General features: G+C 37.8%; 1 protein-coding gene across 1 annotated transcript in view; it reads left to right on the forward strand.

The window, feature by feature from the left end:
- The window catches only part of L3MBTL4 (l(3)mbt-like 4 (Drosophila)), a 346,888-nt gene that overhangs the window by 174,293 nt on the left and 148,952 nt on the right, over positions 1-23,643 (forward strand). The window contains exon 13 of the mRNA XM_012725775.1: positions 18,227-18,329. Within this exon, the coding sequence (XP_012581229.1) occupies positions 18,227-18,329 (103 nt within the window). The remainder of the gene's footprint in view (positions 1-18,226; positions 18,330-23,643) is intronic.

Consider the following 23,643-nt stretch of genomic DNA (forward strand, 5'->3'; position numbering starts at 1 on the left):
TTCTTAAACACAGTTGAATTAGGAAATAGTACATGCTAAGGTCAAGGTAAACAAATGAAGTATATTTTGGCCAAAACCATAATATTCAGTCACTAAGCCTTAATACAAATTCTCGAAAAAGTCGCTGCAAAGCCTCTTGAGAGTGAACACTTTAATGTTCCCACTCATTCAACTGCGAAAAGTGCAAGTTGGTAGCCAGGTGATGGCGACTTCCTTAGCCACCGCTCCCAGGCCAAGATGCTCGCCTGGGCCCCCTGGACCCACTGCCAGATTAGCCTGCATTTTATTGGGTGGTAAAGGCAGTTTAGTGTTCGGTTTCTGACATACATTGTCCTTCCTGGTGGACTTTTTCTGCTCTTAGCATTAAGTCATCAGGATTTTCTTGTTATAATTTGTATTTCCTGAAAAGCTTTTAAAAGATATAAAACTATATTACCTGTAAGATTGCCTTTAGCAATCTTTTTCATCACATTAGTTGAAAACTGTAATCCTGATCATATTTGATGTTGCATTACTTTAAATCAAGTTCATTTCTTTTACTATATTATTGAATATATACTCACAGATTGCCTGTTCTTTGAGGCAGTGCAATACCTAATATTTACTGCTTTCAGAATTAAGAAAATTTAAAAAGCAAGAAGATGTGGACTTAGGAGTCCACATTTAAATTTGCATCTTGCATTGACTGATTCTTTAACTTTGGGTAAATCACTTTGTCTCTGAGACTTGCAGGTTTATGAGATTACATACTTTAATGTTCAGTTTTCTGGTGGTTGGTGGCCATTCATTAAGTAACAGGGCTGGAAGGGAAGCACAGGGACAGTGGCTTTCTGGCACTGCTTTCTTGATCTAGGAATTGAGTTGATGTTATTTCCAGAGCATAAAAAAAAAATCAGTATTTTTTTTTCTCGTTATAATTGCATATCCATAAAGGGATTGTTGATGTCTAACTGGATATTGAATAATATTTAAGACAGTTCAAAGTACTAAAGAGTTATTGATTTAGATTTAAGATAAAGAGGTCCTATCAGCCCCATTAAATTGAGAACAAAAGAATGTTGCTGTTCTTTAAAACAAATCTAAATACATTGCTGCGATTGTGTCCCTAATTATTATTAGGGACAGTGTAAGTTTCCCGCCAACACTGAACAACTCTCCATCGCCAGCTGGGTGTCCTAGAGTTGGACTCAGGATTGAAACTATTTGGAAATAGCATCAAATGAGGGGCACAGCCCTCTAAGGCTGCCACTCCCCTTCATATACAAGCCCAGCTTCTCACCTAAGCTGTTGCTACAGTGGCTCACAGAATTCAGAACAGCATCTCAGGCACTAAATAATCAGTTTGTTATGAAAAACTATGCTCAAGAACAGCCAGGTGGACGAGATGGGTAGAACAACGCATGTGGGAATGCGAGCTCAGCTTCCATATTCTCTCTGAGATGCTACTTTCCACCACCTCCAGGTGTTTACCAGTCTAGAATCTCTCCAAACCACGTCCTTTAGGATTTTTGTGAAGCCTTCATCACGGAGGCACAATTGGTTAAATCAGTCATGATTGGTGACTGAAGTCAATCTCCAGTTCCTTCTCCCCTCCCCAGAGGTCTAAGAATGAGACTGAAAGTTCCAACTCTGGAGTCACATGGCTGGTTCCCGTAGCAACTAGTCCCCATCCTTAGGTGCTTTCCAAAATTCACCTCATTAACATAACAAAAACATCTTTTCTGCTCTCATCACAAGAAATGCCAAGGGTTTTAGAAAATCTGTGCCAGCAAAGAAAAGCTAATACACGTTTCTCATTATACATCACAATATCACAATTGTAAATATACCACCAGTGAAATAAAATCACCCTTGCTGTTGTTCAGTGACTTCCTAATTGTTAAATAGATAACCATTTTGCATCTGAGCTTTCTCTTCTGTTTACCAATCCTCTGTCCTTAGTCTAGGCTACGGTACATTCTTCAGTTCTGCTTCCTTTCTCAGTCTACACGGAGGCCTCTCTGCCTCTGGGTAGGATCTTTACCATCTTGCTAGCATTAGTGCAGAGTGCTAATCTGTGGTCAAGTATCAGCTCATCTCCAAACTTTTGTCTGATGTCATTGGGATGATGAATTGTCTCTTCATCCTTGTCATCTTGTGGTACTTTGTCTTATTTTCTGTTGTGTTGCAGTTACCTTTTTCTTGCCACTTTTGAGCTGGTGACCTAAAAGTTTCCAATGTTGCACAGAATTCCTTCCAGAGTGCTCCAGTCACCTGGAGGTCTTAACCCGACTTAGGTTACCTGCACAGCAGGACTTTTCACTGGTCTTTTGCTCACCCAGTGCTGGCTGCCCTGACACACCAGCCCCACCTGAGCTACTGCCTCTGCTGTTCCACTGCCTGGGAGCCTTGTGGCTTTGCTCAGATGCCCCCTCCCAGAGATGCCTCTGCCCCAGAAGACCACAGACAGCAGCCCTACCTTTTTTTTTTTTTAACCCTTAGCTGCTTTCTGCATTGCCTGATGGGGGTTCTCATGGACTGCCATGAATTGGTGCACTTACTTGTTTCTGTCTCTTAGTACCACCGCCACACAACCTTACAGTCATGAACCTCGCATGATAGTCCCTGAACGGATGGATGGGTGACTCTCCTTTTAGAATACTAGGTCCTCAAAAGCAGATTTATTCACCTTTACTGCTTATATTCTTTGCAGCTGCTGCAAATGGTAAATGCATGTCAGGGAGTGCTCGAAGGGCCCAAATGGAATATGTCAGTCTGCAAATAGGCCAGTTTCTTTGAATGTGTTTAGTCATCTTCCCTCCTTCAGCCTTGGTTACTTGCTTCATGGACTGAAATGCTCAGTGAATATTTGTCCAATTGTTGTTTCCTAAATGTCTGTTTTTTATAAATATAATTATTCTGCATTTACTTAATCCTCTTTTCCCTTTCAGTGCTTGTTTGAAAAAAAACTTTCAGAAGTGAGAGTTAAACTGAATATTATTTGATTACATGGGCATGCTTTGGTAATGTTTTAAGGTGGACATAGAAATAACGAAATTGCCATTGCCTCTAATAAGGTAGATGTAACTGGACAAAAGAGCCACTTTTTAAAGTCCAACATGGATTTGAACTTACCCTTGGTAACTAATAGGCTGTACTCATCAGGGAACAGATGAAATGTTCTGAACTGACAGAAACCATGCAATGACGAGCTAGTGGCTTGTGGGATGATGACACACTGGGTCACTGAGCACCGTGAGGAGAGCATCCTCTATGCAGGTGACCATCCTATCCTATCAGGTTGCCTGGCCTCACCATTTGTGCTATGAACACCAAATACCATGTGTCACACGTTGGAGAAGTGCAGAGCCGCTCTTTCTCCCTGAATATAAAAACAAGAAGACATAGGGGAGAGGATTTGATTCATAATTGCAGAAACTCTGAGCCAGCCTAGAAACTGCTGTGAGCCAACCTAGAAACTGCTCTATCCTTGGAGTCAACAAAGATATGAATGTGGAATGTAAAACTGACAGACTCCTTCAAACCCATTGTGTCCATCCTTTCATTGTGGGGTGGGGATTTGGGGAGATTGTTATTTTTGCATCACTTGGTAGAGACAGAGGTGAGTCTCTGGACCTGCTGAGAATATACTTCCTGATTTGTCTGGACTCTTCAGTGTGTGCTTTTTAAATCATATAAGTCTTCTTCTATTATTCCCTGTTTACATAGACGGCTTATCAGCCTAGGATTGTGAGGTCCCAACCTTAGAGGGACCCATGGTAGTGCCAAGTCCGGGTTTTCAGGAATGGATGGCACCTCTCCTTTGCAGCCCTTTCCATAAAGAGGAGTCCTTTTCAGGTTGGAAGGACTTCATGCTTTCATGCTTTCTCCACCATGAGTTGTCCTGGTCTTTATGTGGTTTTTGTAGCTTGACTCCAGGCTTCTGCTCACATCAGTGCTTTACTTACTTACCCTGTGCTTCCTTACAGAGGCATGAAATAACTTTCTCCCTTTTCTATTCCACACAGGTTGTACCAAAGCAGATTTTTAACCTTGTATTCTAATGACCAGTGGCTGCCTTGTGACACTTGCTGCCTTTTATACCACTCCTTAGTATACTTATGAAAGTAAATAGCTGGCCATTGCCCCACTCTTATTTGGGGGCTTCATCTTCATATATAAGTACCTACTCCAGTTCCAGCCTGAAGAGGGGGTAAATGAAGACATGGGGGGAAATACATAGAGAGAGAAAGAATGTGACTGCATTGTCTCACCTGCCTATCTTGCTTTCACCTCTTGTTTCTCCATTGCCCCTTTCCTTCAATTTCTTGAACACATTCTTCCCATTCCAAGCTATGCTGTCTTCTTCAGCTAGCATGGTCTATCTGCTCATCTGATAGAATGAATTTATTTGACATGGTCCCTTTGACATGACTGTTATTAACAGAACAACCACCACTATTATTTTCGATTCCACCTTTTCTTCACAGTGCATATCACTATATATAATTATTTCAGTTGCCTATTTCCTTTTTTTTTTTTTTTTGGCCTGGTTTGGTTTTTTTGTTTTTGTCAATAATCCCCATGGTACTGTTAGCTTCATGGATGGAAGACAATGAGAGTTGTATCTGTCACTGTTTCTCCAGTGTCCGGTTTCTAGTTTCCAGTAGATTTTTATTGTATTTTTTTGTCTAAGAGTTGGTTAATCATATGACAAAACATTATGAACCTTTAGAGGCTACTTTGGTTCATTTGCACCCTTCATGAAGTGAATTTTTGAATAGTAGCTATGGAATTAGTGTAGTCAGGTTCAGAAGGAGAGGCGTTAGTCAAAACACTCTCCCCTCATTGTCAACAGAGGAAACTTTCATAAGTAGGAAACTGACAGGCAGAAAAAGGAGATTTCCTAGCGGGCTTCCATGTCTAAAGAATTTTGACATTGTTCTTTCTTTAGCTTCCCTTTGATTTATATTTGGAAGTAATTATGATGCTTAATTACAAAGTAAATTAAATGAAGCACTTGTAAAGTTAGTGTGTGGTAATAGACTAATCATACAAATTATAATGACTATATATGTATTCTTTAATTTATATTAAAGACCTCAAGAAAATTCCTCATTTATTTGTTAAAAATAAACATAATAGAATATAATTTGATAAAAGATATAAATCAGTTTTATTCCATTTGATTCATTACACAGGAAATATATAAATATAACAACATGGGGGTTTGTCCTGTTAAGAGGGATAAAATACTTATGTCTGCATTAAGAAATGAATGACTAATAAAGCCCTCTGATGAACATTTGGGGCCCTGTATAACTAGAAATATTTTATTCTGTCAGATATTGAAATTCACTTAGGTTATAAAACAAGTGTTAATACAATTATAACCCAGATATGGAACAATAACTATGAAGGTGGATAGATGTCTTTCTCATGAAAAAATAAAGATTGTCAACTTAGCCAGCTAACAGCGAATTTTTAATTTCATAAGGAATCTTTAGTACTTGTTCTTCCAAAATACAAGCAAGCAAGTAATCAGCAGTTTTAGGAGTCCCCAAGTACTCATTGACTTAATAGACAATTACAGCATAGTGTGTTAAGAAAAAAAAAAAAGTTAGCTATTTTAGAAGTCCCTAATTACAGATTTACATGATAGACTTATCAAGGAAAAATAATACATTTCAAAATGTACTTACAGTCTTAATGATATTACCTCTTTAAATGATACTTGTTGTAGTGCCTATCCTGTGTGCCCTACCTTCTGGAGGTGTAAGGGCAGAATTTATTAACTTTGTTCTAAAACTTGATCATTAGTGCTTACTCAGAATGACTTTTGTAGGTTACTTTCTCATAGGTTCACTACTGTTTACAGCTGAGATATGATGTGGCAAGGAAGACCTTTATCCCATTACTGACCCTAACTGATTGTATCTAAACAAGGTACAGCTCTGTAGTCACTAACTTTTAAAACAAATACATACTACCCTCTGAAATTCATGAAATAACTCAGTGGTTTGATAAAAAAAAAAAAAAAGTGAATAATATGGATTCTCACCCTCCTCCAATGTGGGTGTCATGTCTGACCAAAAACTTATGGATGTCACCATATGAAAGTTTGGTGGCCATCCTGAATTGGCTAGGAGATTCTTCAGGATCTCTCTGATAGAGTTTTAACCCTTTTCAGAAGACATCTATACTTTCAAGGAAAGAGGAAGGGGGCGAGATGCAATTATTATACTCTTGCTCCTTTTTCCCTCTCCAGGACCTAATTAATGGATACTTGAATCATGAACTATCAGAGGAAGGTCTTACTATCTGAGAGAGTAGTGCTGCTGTTGCCACTGAATATTATTGGGTAGCTAGAATGTACTGAGCCCTGTGCTAGGGCTTGGGACGCTCTATAGTACAATAGTTATGCGGTGGTGACCAAGGTGATGAAACTGGGTGGAGAGAGGGTCCCATGAACAGGTGCCCCTCTGTGGTTCAGCAGAGGTAACTTGGGAGCCAGTGCAGGGCTGGATTTCAAGTGAAAGATTCAGTTTCCTCCTCCCAGAATACTATCTCCTGTATACACCATGTCTTTCTTTGAACTTGGTATGTGGAATGGACATGGGAAGTGTGTCGGGGCAACTTTGGGTGTCTGTCTAAAGATAAGCGAGGTGTTAAGTTTAGGAGCATGTGGGCATGCTTTGTTCATTTGCTTTGCATTATGTTAGACTAAAACTCTTCTTGGCTTTATTTTATAAATAGATATACCCTTATGTGACTTCCTAGAATGAAGATAGATTCAAATGTTTTCAATGTGAACACATATTTGCATTATGGAAGAACCATATTGGAATTAAGGTGCATTGGATTTTCATTTCACTCTGCATTCTAAGCAACCAAGAATCAAGAAGTTGAAATATATAAAATCTCTCCCCATTGGCTGTCCAGCCATAGGTGCTAATCACAGTGCCACCGGCTTCTTGGAGATAGTCATTTTCTCAGCCTTCCTAGCCAAGATATTTTTCTTTTTCCTTTTAAAAATTTTAAAGTACTCTTATTTTTTTCTACATCATTCTTCCTTTTATACTTTTTTTTTTCATCTCAGTTGTAATCCCCATGGACTTCCCACCACCAATTCACTTAGCCATGATTTTTTTCATGAGTTTGCAGAAGTTCTCCAAGTTCGCCTTGCTCTCCTCTGTTTTTTTCTTGTCCTCTGCACCTCAGGCAGCCTCAGGTCCTCCTTGGTAACTGAAAACAGTTTCTTCCCAATCAAGTCCCTTAAGCTGTTGCAGAACAGATCATGCATACCCAGGTACTTCAGGTCAGCTCTCCAGAGCTACATGATGGCCCAAACCACCTGGAGACCAACACACAACCCCACCTCAGAGACTTTGCAGAAGGCAGAGGCTGTCACAGATCTCGTGGTGCTGTGCCACTCTCTTGTGGCTTCTCACTTGAGGATCCCCCGGCCCCCTCCAGTCAAGCTAAGTTTGGGTACTGATGAAGATGATGTGGTAGCCACAGAGCCGAGTGCTGGCCACCCTCCCACCCCCACCCAAGGGGAACGAGGATTACAATTCATCTCCCATGGAAGTAGAAGACCAGGAATTTCTCCTACTGGCATAGTGCCTCTATACAGGGTTCCCCATTTCTTTCCCCAGCAATGCTGAGTGGCCATGCCCACCTGCTGTGCCCTCTGCTGATTAAGCTAGTGTGTTTTATTTTCTTTGCTGTCTTTCCTAAGGCAGAATAGGAGAGTTTCAAACCTGTCCTCCCACACGAATAAAGGTTTTGAAGGTTGTGTATTGTGCTGTTATTTTGTTCTGAATTTAAAGTGTCCAAAAAAAAAAAAAAGATGCCGTTTTATTAAAAAAAAAATCTAAAATTCAACGAACAATGCAAATTACAAATTTAATCTGGGAACTAAGAGCATTGGCTTGCATGTTCCTTTTTACATATGCTTTGATATTCATTTCAAACAAATTAAAATTTGGAATATTTTTCTAGAGCAAAGCAGTGGACTTCACTTCAGCATGTCAGGTGATTGTGGTTCTAAGAGGTGGCAGAATACCTTTTATAGGTCTTTAGTGTAACAGCTTACTGCACCTCTACAGCCAGCAACAATAAGCAGAGACCTTCCTTCCACAGTCTGCTCACAGAATTGACATATTTTGAGCTCCTCATTCTAGCAGTTGGAACAACTTGGACAAGCCAGTAGCCATTTCCTATCATAGTTGTTGACATGATTGCTGGATGGCCCTTTGCTACTTCTCACCCACTTTAGAGCATCCTTTTAAATGCTCCGGATTTCATTGGTGCCATTTCTTGACATTTTTTATTTTTATGCAATGTTATTTCTGTAGTCACCAAGTAGTTGAAACTTGTTAATAGTGAGGATATGGCTGTGGATAGCATTCAAATTACCTTTCTCATTACTACCCTCCCATCCAAGATGCTGCTCCCTACATTCTCCTTATTGCTACTTTGCTTGACTATGTTCTTGAGCATTAGAAGTCTTCATGCTCAACAGATTGTAAAGCAGGGCTAAAATACGGCCATGTAAATATTGCCCTCTAATGTGCAATTTGTGTTGTATTTGATTGACAAGAACATCGTCTATTATTTTCATTGTCCTTATTCACTTTTTCATATCAGTGGCCCTGTTTTGTCATGAAACTTATCAGGCTAGGAGAGGAATCCTTTCATGTAGTACGTCTGAGCAAATTTCATATGATTCCAGATAGCTAAGGAAAATTCAGCAACACGGTGGGCTAACATCTTATTCTGGGGTTAGCTTCTAAGTTTGGTGAATAAGGCAAAACATATATGGACACAGTTACTGAAAAGTGTCTTAGTAATAAGCTCAGCACAGTGGGCTAACCCTGTCACTGACTCTCCTATTTGACTCTTATCTTGCATAAGGTTAAGTGATTGGTGTGAGTTGAGGGTCTTTCTCTATGAAGATCACATCCTACCTTTAAATCCCAGGGTCAGTCCACACTTGGGAAACCGTACCACTGCGAGGGGCACATAGGACTGAAACCAGCTGTCCCCCCAGTCTCCTGCACATGCTCATTCCTGCTCACACTGAGCAGTTTGGTAGAGGACTCAGAGTTCATTCTTTCCCTGTCAGAGAGTAGATCTCAATAGGCACAGCTCCCCTTGCCACCCTATAAAAGTTGGAAATAGTTGAAATCAGAACATTTGTGTATCTTTGTGGCAGTTGTTTACTGGACAGAATTAGCACAGTGACGAGAGTACAGATCTGCTAGTTAGGAACTTGTTCTTGTCTTAACAGCCACAAGATAATTATTTTTTATGTTTTAGCACAAGTTATTTGACTTTCTAAACCATTTTTCCTTATTAACAATAACAACACAAAAGAAGTATCTGGCATATTGTTCTGCTGTTTCAGGCGGGGCTGAAATGACAGCCTGTGGACACTCTCATAGCCAGTGGCAAGTTAGGATCTGAATGGTCAAATCATACAAGAGGAGCTTTTTCTCCTTTTACATATATAAAATGAAAATGAACATTGTGATTTGTTGTTTTGATTAGGCAGCATGTAGGAAGTCTGTCTAATGCATCTTCCTTTAGGGGGCTCCCTCTGGGGCATCCCCAACCGTTAACATTCAGTAAGGACTTGTCCTTTCCTCTCAGGCTTGAATCCAAACTAATTCAAAGCCACCACTGAATAAAGTGGGGCACAGACCTTGAAGGAGGGTGAACTACACCTTCCTTTTCATCCAACCATCTTTTATAGACATCTGGGTGGAGGATTTACTTCCCATTAGAGACATGGCCATTCTTCCAAGCTTACTCAAAATACGAAAATGTCATTAAGTTTAGAGTTAGCATAGGACAAATATAATTATTAATTATATTATATACACACACATACATATAAACACATATATATACATATATGTAAGAGCTTACATATATATTTATTTGCAACATTTTCTATTAATAGAGTGTCCAAAAGCTTATTGGTAATAAAAAGTTTTAATGTCACATCAACACCAATTTGAGAAGGCATTATGGGTGGCATGGTTTACTGCTTTACATATAGTTTTCAGGTTATTAGGAAGATGTTATAGTCATCCACTTTGGAGTCTTGAATATTTGAGTGTGCTTACTTCTTCTAAATAACTTGTATGTTTATAAAATGTTTGACTATAAGAACAGATGATGTTTCTGTCAGCAGCTATTCAGTTTGATTTTCTATTCAGTAAATTATATGTGACAGTTCCTTCTCTTGGCAAAAGGGGGAAAGCAGTTCTGGGGGTAGGAACTCATAAACAACTCATAAGCACCGATGATAGATGTCCCGTTTTAGTCCCCTACCATACCTCCTTCATATTTATTCTAGAAATAAAGAAGACATCAGTTACCACACTTTTGTTGTCCTTTAATATCACTGTGCATGAGTCAATGTGGAGGGAAACAAAAAGGGGAAGAGAACAAAATTAGAGAGAGATCAAATGATGGGGAAAAGTGAGAAGGTTTTACAGCACTTTCACTTAGATTAGATGAAAAAAATTCACTTACATAAACCAAGTACCAAGTTAATCACTTTTAAAGACAAGTTCCATATAACAAACAAAATAAAGGAGCTCAGGACACACATATCACACGTGCGCACGCACACACACACACACACACAATTGTTTTATATATTATCTTTGAGAATTTGTGTAAAAAAATGAGGCTGACACAAGTATATCTGTGTGAATTCCTATTTTTAAAATAATGGGAAAAATAAATGATTGTCTGGTCAAATAAATAGTATATTTATTAAATAACATTTAAATGCCATATTATCCTTCAGTCCCTCAGAAGAAAGTTAAAAGTAAGTTTAGTTCAATTTAGTTACATATAAATCAGCTTTGACTTTGCATTATGTGGTTCTCTTCTAGTTTTTCTCTTCCATTAACCAAGAGAGTCACTTTCCTGATTTTTTTTAAAGGTTAAAAACTGGATTACAAAACAGACTATTTTTTGAAACCCAATGCTCTTCAGTATGAAACTGAATTTTATCTATTGAAATAGCCATGTATGAATTTTTGCTATAAACTCTTTAAAGCACTAACACGATATTTAAATGAGCTATTTCAAATTAAATCTGTATTTTTTCCTTTCCTCTTTAATGCCACCATGACCACTTTTCAGTTAACACCATTCACACTTCCTATCCTGTCCCTAAACCTGAAGTGACAAGGGCAATACTTAATCAAATCTAATTTGCTTCCTGTGCATGCGTTTGGCGAGATCACTCCATTTCCCAGCTAAACCTTGGTTTCACAGATATTTAAGTGCCCGTGAGATCTTCCTTTTCTAGAATGCTTGTGTGATTCATCAATTACCCACTATACTATTTGGCTCTTATTTATAGCTCAACATGTGATAAATGTATTTTATTATATTTTGCTAAGAAAATCTTTACCAGATGCTCTGAGCACTCCTTTTAAATATTGAGCAAACACCAATATAACATGTTTTACTTTTTATGTCCTCTGCTCAGAAACTGTCAGAACTGTAGAAGTAACTTTCAGAAAATTGTTAATTTCTCTCTTCTTATATGGTTGGTCCATCAGTACTAATAAGTACTATATGACACAATCAATAAGTATTACCTTCATTGGCCTCCTTCAGATTCTACCCCATTCATAAATGTTTGCCTAAATGTGTTAGGTATCTGGCTAGTTCACCTACCTGATTAATGCTGCCATTGTTATACTTTAAGTATTTCTACATTCTCAAATAAAGATAACATTTATATTATCAGAATTTTTTTTATTCTTTTGTTGCATTTCTGCTTCACAGAAAGGAAATTCTTCTATTTTATTTATATATCATGAAATCTGACACCCTGCAATCTAATACAAGCAAGCATCGTGTTTGGTTATATTAATTTCTTCTACTATTTGAAAAACACATTATTCTAGCACAATGGGTATTTATTGTCCTTAATTTCATTAGGAGCTAGAGAATAGGTGTGATTAACCTATAATTTCAGGTTGAAAGATATGTTTATTATTTGTGTTTCTCGACATTCAAGGCTAATTATTTCATTAAATCTTCTCAGCGAGCTACAAAATAAATCCCTGGAGGTTTAGTTGGAAAAAGTACAAAATACTAACCTTAAAAGTTTTCAATCCAAAGTAAAAATTGCGAAAGCTTCATTATTTGAAATGACAACATGTTCCTATTTGAACAGTTGACATTTTTGTGGTTCTAGATTTTATGTGGCTGCTTTCCTTGCCTGTTCTTAACCTCAGCTGCTGCCTGTATTGCTGAGAACATAAACACTTGCAGTGGAGAAATTGCACCTCCTACCAGCTGAGGCCAGTAGCCCACTTTCCTTCATGCACACAGGCTTTGACCTCCCTTCCTGACTCTAGCGGGCTGTCTGTGGTCCTCCCAGCATTCAGTTCTCCATGGCACCCTGCCTGTCCCTTGGTGTGCCCACTCCCTACAGGTACACCTCCTCTACCTTATCAAATTTTTCTTCTTCTGAAACAAGCCTATCACTACTCAAACCAAAGTAATATTAAAAATACTGTATACCAATGATCTCTCCTTTTTTTCTTTCTCTTCTCCCTAAACCTTCAGTTGGCCTTATTCTGGTCTTCTCATGTGTAACATTCCTGTTGTAACCACAGCTCTGCATGCATGGGCACAGGCTTGAGCCCACGGTGTCATGCACACAGCCACCACTCCCCTTTCCCATGCCTGCTCCAGGGAGCGGGCATCCTCCTGGCTTCCCTTTTCCCTAGCCACTATGATTCTCAGCTTCCTTTCTCATCCCTTCTTTTTAGTCTCTAAATATTGTGCATCCGGTAACTCAGTCCTTAGGCCTCTTCTCTTCTCCATGACATTAATTCACTATGGAAGCTCATCTAGTCCAGAGTTTTTAAACACCTCATATGAACACCATCATTATTACAGTGATGCCTCTAGTCCCAGCTATGGTGAGAGCCTGCCTCAAGTCCTTCATCAGTTTTCAGAGGTAAATACATTTCAAAGACAGACCTTCAAAGAGTATGGTCTCAATCCCGTGTTTATACTTTCCAGGATCCTCCTCTGACCCAAACTACTAGGAATGTTAGAGGAAAAGGGTGCCCTGAATGAACTTCACAAGCAAAGGTTGCCCTGTAACAAGGAGACTTTTTCTCTTGTGTCTAGAGGATCTGAGTACCTTATTTCTTAAACCCTTTGCATTGTTGACATTGATCTTCCTGCTGTTGCTCCTGAACATCTCATGCCTTCACTTCATGTAGGATCCTGTTACATGTCAGGACTTCCCTAACTGCCCTGTCTTAAGAAGTACCTATACTCACATCCTGTCACTTTCTCCTTCTCTCCCCACTTCATGTATCTTCTAGTGCCGTCACTCTCTTAACATTTACTCAGTGGTCCCTTAGGTCTTTGACACCAGTAGTTAAGCTCCTAGGGAAGGATCTTCTTTCCAATTTATTTGCTGCCATATCTACAGTACCTGGAATTTTGTCTGGCATGAAACAGGCTTGCAATATCTCTTTAAATGAATAAATAGCCCTGCCTGCTTTCAGTGACATTTACTTTTGTTTGCCTTTTCTGTATATGTTTTAGTGGATATTGCCACCAAAAGTCATTTCTCTCTTTTAAAAAAAATCTTGCTAAATGAATCAAGTTGAACTGACTTAACTGATACATCCTGAACACTGGGTAGTTAGTGTTCAAATAAGAATAAGAATGCTGTTCTTTATTTTTTGATGCTGCCCAACATTGACCTGGAGCACACATATACATTTAAATAAATAAACCCTGTTAATTTGTTTTAATCAGTGTCAGTATTTTAATGCTACTCTGGGTCATCTCTATACCAAATAAAATAACAATTCTGAAAGGTTTTGGTTTCCACTTGAAAGAGACAGATGATCTGAGTTCCTAACCCATTCTGGGTGGGATAAAAAACACTTTCATTCACATCAGTTATGACTGCCAATTTGGGTCATTTTGAAAGAAGGAATAGTTCCCATTCTCATTTTCTAGAAAGGAGTACAGTCTCTTTTATTTCTTGATTTTATTTCTTGCCTTTGACATCTTACATCATCTTTACATGACAATAGGTCTGATGCATATATACAAGTCTAGTCTTTGTTTAAGAACAATTGCTTGATTTCAAAAAGGGAAAACAAAATAAAATCACTGACTTATTGCAGGAATTTTTCAGCTGCAAGTAAAAGAAAAATCTGTTTACAATGGCTTAATCAAAGAGAGGTTTATTTTTCCTACTTGAGAGATACTGATTTTATGTGAATGAGAACTACAAGGACATTTAACTGCAGTATCATGTTGTAGGAAGTATTGCAATTTACTTAGATAATTTCCACTCTAAAGGATATTTTCTGTTTCGTGTTTATTCTTGCAAAGAGAACTCTGCCATTAGATTTATTTCATAGAAAACTTAGACTAAATTAGGAGTTATTCATGATGTTTGATATAAAAAGTGGCCACACAATACTTAGAAGTAAAAAAACTGAAGACTGATAATAGGCAAACTAAGCTCTGAATGAGAATAAAATGATGATTATCTTATAGCATCAGAGTCAGGCTATTCTAAAATAATGCTTAAAAGTGTTAGCTGTTGTCTTTATGATTTTTCTAACAAAACATTTAGTCAGTATCCTGGTAAGCAAGTTAGGTAAGTTAGATAAGGTCGTGTTTAAGGCCAACAAATAAGACTTTATTAATGATGAAATCTAGTGAAGGGAGACAGCTGATAAAAAGATAAAGTAGGAAAATAATTTCAAGCAGAGTAGTAAAAAGATGGCATAAAAGGATAATATGATCAGGTATGATCTCTGAAATACTGATTTTAAACTAAGAAACTTTTACTTGAGACTGAATTCTATAAATATTTAAGTTACGGCCCTCCCTGGTGGTGCAGCAGGTTAAAGCACTGTACTGACAAGCTAAAGCCACTGACGCATGAGTTCGATTCCCGTCTGCCCCAGAGGTGACCACATGACGCGGCAGACCTCTCCTGACCTGCCCACTGCTCCCCTCAGCAGTGTACTTCGTCAATCGGCCTGTTCTGCTCCCCACTGTCTCTGGTGTAGCCTCTCGCCACCCCTCAGCCTCTGGCCGTACCCCAGTTCTGTATGTACAAATAAATAAATCTTAAAAAAAAATAAGTTACAAGCAAGATATTCTTGAAGAAAATGCAGTTATTTTCTGTAGAAAAGCATTAATTTTATCTTAAGTTCCCTGTATCCTCAAGGCAATGATATGAACTGTTACAGACTATCTAGGTTTCTTTCTCCCAGTGGATGACTATCGTAATTTACCATTGAATTGACCCATTAAACTTCATCATATGAAATTTACTGAAAAATTGTTCAAATGTCTGCATTTTTATTTTCATGTTTTTCTTGACTCCTTTGTTATGCTTCTTGATGTGGGTTTAATATTATAACTCTTTTCCTATTAGTTGAGGTCATACCACTCCTCACAAATTTATCAAGGAGAGAATTATATGCCTACCAGGGCACTATATATAACTATACATCAGCAAATATTTAAAAGATCACTTTAAACTTTCATTTAAGATAAGTACATAAAAATAACAGAATAGCATTGGTTGAGAGTTTACTGAATGTTATCCACACCAAATATGCCTGGGATGGCTATTACAAAATATTTACTTGTAGGTTTGCTTAAGCCTTAAACACTGACAGATTCTGTTACCTATGTCTTTGGTAGTATATTGTGAGGCACAAGTGGAAAAAAGTCCATTTATAATTTTTGCATTTTTCTTTCTAATAGATCCTTTTACTTCCTGCATTATGCAGCCTGTATCTTAAAAAAAAAAAATTATTTATGCTTACAGAACTGGGTACAGATCAGAGGTTCGGTGTGTGAGAGGATTCATCAGAGACAGAGTGGGAACAGAAACAGGCAGATTGACTGAAATACACTGCTGAGGGAAGCAGTGGGGAGGCCAGGAGAGGTCTTCCAGGCCACGTGGGTCAGCTGCCTGGCTGGGGATTGAACTCATGCTCTAGTGGCTTCAGAAAGCTTCAGAGTACAGTGCTTTAAACTGTTGCACCACCAGAGAGAGCCCTGTAGCCTGTATCTTAATTAAAGATTTGTTTATAATTTTAACCATCAATTCTTTGAATTTGTTTAAAGATTATTTTCATTTTTAAACATACCTTTTATGGCCTCCCTGGCGGTTTAGGGGTTAAGTCTCAGCATCACCACTACAATCTGAGTTTGATCCCTAGTCAGGGAGCTGATCCACATGGCACGGCTGACCTCTCCTGTCTTGCCCACTGTGCCTCTTAACTGCCTATTTCAGTAAATCTACCTGTTCTGCTCACCACTGTCTCTGGTGAATCCTTTTACCTCCCCCCACCCCACCTCTGGCCTACACCCAGTTCTTCTATGCAAAAAAAAAAAGTATCATCTTAAAAAAATAAAATAAAATAGTTACCTTTGAATAAGGCATTTATTTCTATCCATCTTCCAATATGGTTTGCAATGTCCTTACCTAAGACATGTAAGACTTTGTCTTAGATACTTAAATTCGTTAAATTTAATGAAAATGTGTTGATATTTGAGTTATTTTTTCTAACATTACCACACATTAGTAAACCTCAGTCAGTATTTCCATGCAAGATAACAAAACTGCGATTCAAATTTCTGATTTATTTGTAAAGCTTGTTTCTACACTTAAACATTATGAAGGAAGAAAGATGGAACACTCCTCTGTTCATTCAGTAAGCACTTCCTGAACAACTGTATGTCAGATGAGGTAGTAATGACACTCAGGCTTTCTGAAATACCCAGACTTGTGGCTTATAGATTAATAAGCGAAATAGGCATTGAACAAATAATCATTTCATTTGTAGTCAAGGTAGATGTTATGTAAAATGAGAACCAACAGACATTTGCAAGTTAGCCTGAGGAAATAAAATACAAGCTGTGATCTGAAAGACAAATAGGATTTACCCAGATAAGAAACTTACCTAAATATGCAAATACCCCAAAAGAACCTGTCAGGTTCAAGAAGTAGGAAAAACCACATGGATGCAGAATTGAATAAGGGGAAAATCTAGTAAAATATCCCTGAAGGGCTGATAAGAATCAGATCACATGGTGCAGTCTAGGACTTTGGGACTTAATCCCAACAGTGATGAGAAAGCATTGAAAAGTGCTAATAGGGAATGGACATGGTTAGATTTGCATTTTGCAAAGGTCACTCTGGACATTGATGTCTTCGCTGAGTGAAGTGGGGTGACAGACACATAACTGAAAGCAGTGAGAAGGCCAGTGGTGATGGGACTCTGTGTTGTCAGCCTCCAGAGAACAGAAGTCGTAAAATGATAAGAAATATAGACTAGAAAAGGGAAAGCAAGGGAATTAAAGGGCACTGGGTTCTTTAGCAATCCTGAGCTCAGCACATGGGGTGTGAGAAAGTGAACTTTTTCTCCTGAAGAAAACTCCAGTATACAGTACTCAGGCAGCCACTGGATTATATCATAGCTAGGGAGGAGAGAAAACAGACAGGACAAGGAGGTTGGGATCTGGGATACAAAATGGAAGTCTGAGAGCTGAGGAGGGAGACAGAAAGTACGGGCTCATCTGGGCAGTAAGACCCAACACTATAGAGCATCACAGAGCAAGGGGTGTTTAATGCTGATAATCTGTAGAGATGAATCTTTTGTAGAGATGAATCCATCTGTTCTGCAGTTGATAAGACATGGTACACTGGCTGAGCCAGGCTTTGGGTCGGGCAGTTCTTTCTTCGATAGCTTTGACAGCTCCTTGCGTGATCCCAAGAAGGGCAAGCTTGCTCTCGCTGCAGGCTGAATTTGCTAGCTCAGTTTCTGTCCAGTGCTTGTGGTTGATGTGGATTTCATGGGAAACCTGAAACTATACCTCACCTTATTTTCTCAGTTCATAGCTGCATTGTCTTTGCCAATATTATTGTCTGAAAGGTGTAAGTGAACGTACTCATATCTTTTTTTATGCCTCTGTTATTCCTGGTCTCCAGTGTTAGTTGCTGTTAGTGTTATCTATTATCGCTCTGATATTTTCTGCTAAGTCATTGTATATACATCACAAGTGCTCAGTAAGTATTTTTCACTGGTAGTGCATTTTTAATTTAAAACTCAATGGATCTCACTTACATATTTTAGTTTTTCCAGTTTTTCTTTACTGAGGGTGTTTTCAAGATATGTTCTTTTACTTCCTGAAGGAGCAAATGATGTGAAAATCCTTCCAGGGCAAGCTGTTTGTCCTACTCCAGGGTGCAGAGGAATAGGCCATATCCGTGGTCCTCGGTACTCAGGACACCACAGGTAAAATTTTTTTTTTCTTATCTAAATGATGTGAGGGGTATATGAACTGATCATGTAGGTCAGCAACACAGGTGGCATCATAACTGATTACCTTGACACCTCTGGATCTTACCCTTTTCTATGTCCATAAGGCCTTTGCCAGATATTTCTTGTTACATGCCCACCACCGAGAGCCTTCCCCACACCAAGACCTAGCCCAGACATACATCACTCCCAGAGTCTCTGCACACTCCAGTTTTCATGTGAGGAGTCACTTGGCATGCTCCCCAGCTATCTCTGTCCCCTCCTAGTCCTGAATTTTCTCCATGCAACTGCTGAACTTTGCTTTCTTCTGGAGAAATTCCAGAACCTCTTCATTCCCTTCTCTTGTTTCCCCCTTCCCCCTATTTCTTTTTTTTCTTTCTTATTCATCTGGAGATAGACTCATTCTGGGATAGAATAGGAAATAGTGATATATTTGTTTTAAATATTTCATAATATTATGTAAAAGATAGCACTTATAAGAGAAAATCACAGATGTGTTAAGTCCTGACTGCTTTTTCTGTCCCATTCAGTTGGTAAAATGTAGATTAATTATTCATGTTGGTGGTCTAGTTACCAAATATGGAAACTCAAGCTGAACAGAACTGATATCACATTTGTCCAGATACCAAATATATAAAACAGACATAATAGGTAAGTGTACATAGAAAAGAATAAGTCAAACAATATGTGAACTTAGAGAATGTTTGCTCGAATAAAAAAGATCAAAGGAGAAATCCTGTTTTACAGATGGTTGTACTTCAGGAAAACAGGGCTCCAAATTGTTGTTAATGAGTCAAAACATGGTAGTCTGTGTGAACATGTTGTATATGTAAATAGTGGCATTTAAATAAGATAATAATATTGTATCCATAAAAATTAAGTAAACTACAGTGAAGACACTGAAGTTATTGTGCACAGGTGGATTATGGGCCTTGTGGATTATGAGGTGGGTCTGTGGATGTAGTATAGCGTTGTCTCAGAGAAGGAGGGCTGGAAAGAGAGGCACAGCAACATCATTGAGGGTGGTCTGTATTAGGGGAGGACCCTGTGAATTTGATGGGATCTCTTTCTAGAAGGATGTGATTATGAATAATTTTCCTCAGGTTTGTTTTTATTTGTTTTGTTTTGTTTTGTTTATCTAAAGCTACAATGTTAATATGAGTCATTAGTCAGATGTATCTTTAGTCAGACTTTCCTTCCTCAGTCATACCAGCCATATTCCAAATTACTCAGTTGCTGCACGTGGCTAGCAGCTACCATCCTGGATAACAAAGAAGGCTTCTCTTACAGCCCTCAGAGAATTTACCTTGTTCTGCCTTCTTTCGGTGGATCATTGAGCTATATTAGTGCCTCCTTCTGACTTGAATCATTATTCTCAAAGTTAGCAAGACAGTGATCATACAGTTGGTCTGTCCTTAGAATGTGCTGGCCTTCACCCTTCTATGGCATAGGGGCTGACATAACCAATATCACTCTAGACAGCTTTTGAAGATAACTGAACTGCTCGATCAAGGTCTCTTGCACTTTCATAGCTGACACACCTCCCACATTGTTCCTTGTGTGCCTCATTTGCCTTTTTCTGCATGAATTCTGAAAAACTTTGTGAACTCTCATAATGGGCTCACTTCACATTGCCCCACCAGCTTCTCTGAAATTTTTTTCCTCCAATATAGTGTAAATGGGGGCTTGTTGTTCTTATTTTAGTATCTTATTATGAACAATACTGAGGATAGATATATTGACATGATTTTCTCTACAAGTAATCTTTACCAATGACTATAAAAATAGAGTTTAAAGGAAAGTATTCTATAAAGCTTAGAGAAAAAACAAAATACTGAACACATGTGGTAGAGAAGCATGGATCATTTTAGAGAATGACGAGGCACAAGACACTGAACCTCCTAGGTAGGACTGCTGAGGGAGTTACCTTGGTGATGAGCCCTGACACTTCCTGCCCTAGATCTGGTTACAACAGAGTAGGATTCGTATACATAAATGAAGAGTTGTCAAAAGTTTTATTAGTACATCGCTCCATAAAAATAACAAGCAATGAGTACCTGTAGTTAGTGTCTCTCCAGAATTGAAAAAGACAACTGGATGTTTGTGTTTTTTTTTTTTTTTAAGATTTATTTATTTATGCGTACAGAACTGGAGTACAAGCCAGAGGTGCAGGGGTGGTGGGAGGATTCACCAGAGACATAGTGGGGAGCAGAACAGACTGACTGATGAAGTGAACTGCTGAGGGAAGCAGCAGGCAGGTCAGAGAGGTCTGCCGCACCATGGGGGTCACCTTGGGTGTGGGGATTGAACTCATGCTTCTTAATGCTGTGCTTTGACCTGCTGCGCCACCAGGGAGGACCTGTTATAGTATTTTTATGTAGAACTTCAAGCCATGTAGTCCTTCAAATACATAAATTCTCTTTTACCTGTGAAAATAAAAGCAGATAAATTTTGTCTTATTGAATACTACTTTGTATTCAAACAAATATCTTGATGGAGTTAACTTTTATGGGAAGGCAGTTATTGGAGGGTGGAGGTCACACCACCTACTAGGTTAGTTCTAGTAGGCACTGGGTACATCTCCCTCTTTCTTTAATTACTTTGGTGACATGTCTGTCTTTATCAAAGCTTTCAGGCTTGAGTAGTGAGTTTACTCATTGACTAAGTATATTCATTTTCAATTAATAATGTATTTCTTCCTAAATGACCAGTTCCATTTTTAATTCACTCTAATGTTGAATGTCATTTACCACACTAATCAGTTTACTGATGTAACTGTGTATAACTTTAGAACGTCTTTAGATTTTCTTGTACTTAACTGGACCAAATTGTTTTGATATTCTATTATTTGTGGTTTGCTTTTATGTTAATTTTAATATTGCAGTCTATATTTTACATAGTTCTGAAGGATGAAAAGTATTATTTTGTGATATGTATCTTCAATAGTATCTGTTGAAAGCACTGTATACACACACCTATACTTAATATCAGAAGCTTAACCTAAACACATCCAAGATCATTGTTTCTTGTCTTGTTTTTATGTATTGCTGAGATAGTAAGAAAGAGAGGAGAATTTAAAAATATTGTTGCTTTCTCTCAGAATCATAGATGTATTTTTAATAAAAAAAAAATCTTTAGGTTGAGTTTCTGAAGTTACCAAAGAACCTTATTTTGCAAGGTGCTTTTTACAGTCTCTGAAAGATTCTTTGGCAGATGAAAACGAAGAATATGAGAGACCTTCTCCATTTTCACTAAGGCCTGTATAAAGCAACTTGTTTGACTTCTGCTTCTAACGCCTTCAGGGATAGTTGGAAGTATAGAGCTATGCTTTGAGGAAAGTGGCTATTTCAGCTGCTTTTCTAGAAAATACACTCTCAGTGGTGAATAGTGAATACGTTTTTTATCATTCCATGTCAGAACTTCTGTTTCTGATATTGAAGCTTTGGTGTTTTGAAAGGAACTAAACAATCTTGTTAAATTAAGCTTTTAGTGTCTTTTTTTTTTTTTTTTTTGGTACAGCTGACAAGAAGAATGGTGATATGACTAAAGATGTTTGAAAATATCATTCCATGTCAGAACTTCTGTTTCTGATATTGAAGCTTTGGTGTTTTGAAAGGAACTAAACAATCTTGTTAAATTAAGCTTTTAGTGTTTTTTTTTTTTTTTTTTTGGTACAGCTGACAAGAAGAATGGTGATATGACTAAAGATGTTTGAAAATACTATACCACTTTAAGAGATCAGGTAGTCCTTTCTAGATGGATTTTAGGCAAGTTTATTTTAGTTTTGATATTAAAATAGTCAAGGGGTTAACAGTAATATTCCAAGCTGTTTGGAGTTCATGTAAAATATGCATAAACCATTATGTGAAAAAAATTGCATCAGTTCTTATCTGTATGAAAATAGGATGTTTGGCACACAATTATCACACAATTTACATTTTATTTGAATGAATTTACATAATGAATAAAGTGAAGTAGGTGTATTTGTTAACATAGAAACATTTAAAGATGACAATATTGGGACTACAACATTATAAACGAATTTTTAAGCCAGGCTTCAAGATTAGACATGAAACTTTTTCTTCTAAATGAATAAAGCATAGACTCCTGAGGCTTGATCTACTTCTGTATCAAAAAACACACAAAGATAACTCAGAGACTAATAATTATATTTTCTACACAGAAATAACAGGGACTGTTAACAATGGAAGGACTCTTGCCTGGAGCTTCTGTGTGGGAGGCGACATACGTATTGCTAATGTCCCAGTAAAGATCCATGGAAAGGGAGCATCTGCTACTCAGCAGTGAAGGTGTCAAATAAATCCAAGAGGCTTTTGGGTGTTCATATTGGAAACCTAAAGCACACCTAAAGCTCCATCATGCTGTCTTTGGAATCATTTTAGCCAGTTAGAAAATAATGATGAATGTTATTTCAGCCATCTTCTTCTTTTCTTGTATGTTCCTCTCTCTGTGCCTAGTAATGTTCAAGTCTCAGACTTGAGTGTGAGCGTGACTCCAGATCTCACACTCACTGTGAAAACACGGTCAAATTACTGCCTAGAGTTCAGCTTCTGTTTCCCCATGTGTTAATGGGCACTCTGCAATCAAAACAGTTAAATTCTACAATGAGATTAAACATCATATTATTGAAAAAGTAATTTCAGGAAATTTAATGAGAAACAGTATCAAGAAACTTTAACTTACCTGTGTCAGACTATGATAGATTAACTAGCAGGGTAAAAATAGCAGTATACACACTGAATTGCATAATTAAATGATTAAATAAACTGAGATTGACTGAAAGGTCTATGCCACGGTAAAAACGGAATAAACTATTTACAAGTACATTTCAAAATCCACCTATTAGACCACAAATAATGATGAATTCTGAAAACCAACACAGTTCATGCTAATTCTCTAATCAAAAGCAGTGAACAAAAAATTGTTGAGGCAAAACAATCAAAAATATCCATAAATCTAACTTCAACAAAACATAAAATCTAAACAAACATACAATCAAGTGGGAACCCAAACCTAAATCTCAAAGCACCAAGAATTAGTATATTGAGAACATTAAAAGTATAAATGTTTGTTATATTACTATATAATGTTCAGAGGTAAATCTACACCCAATACAACAAGAACGAATGAAAATAGACTGCTCAACTCAAAATTACAACAATTGTAAAAATGTTTAGAAAAAGAAGAGAAATGTCAAACTAAAGGTTGAAATGAATGACTGTTAAACACTGAAAAAAGAATAAATGGGTGAGAAAATCCAATTTTTTTA

This window comes from Condylura cristata, unplaced genomic scaffold, assembly GCF_000260355.1.
Source record: "Condylura cristata isolate star-nosed mole 26May11 unplaced genomic scaffold, ConCri1.0 scaffold00016, whole genome shotgun sequence".
NCBI lineage: Eukaryota > Metazoa > Chordata > Mammalia > Eulipotyphla > Talpidae > Condylura > Condylura cristata.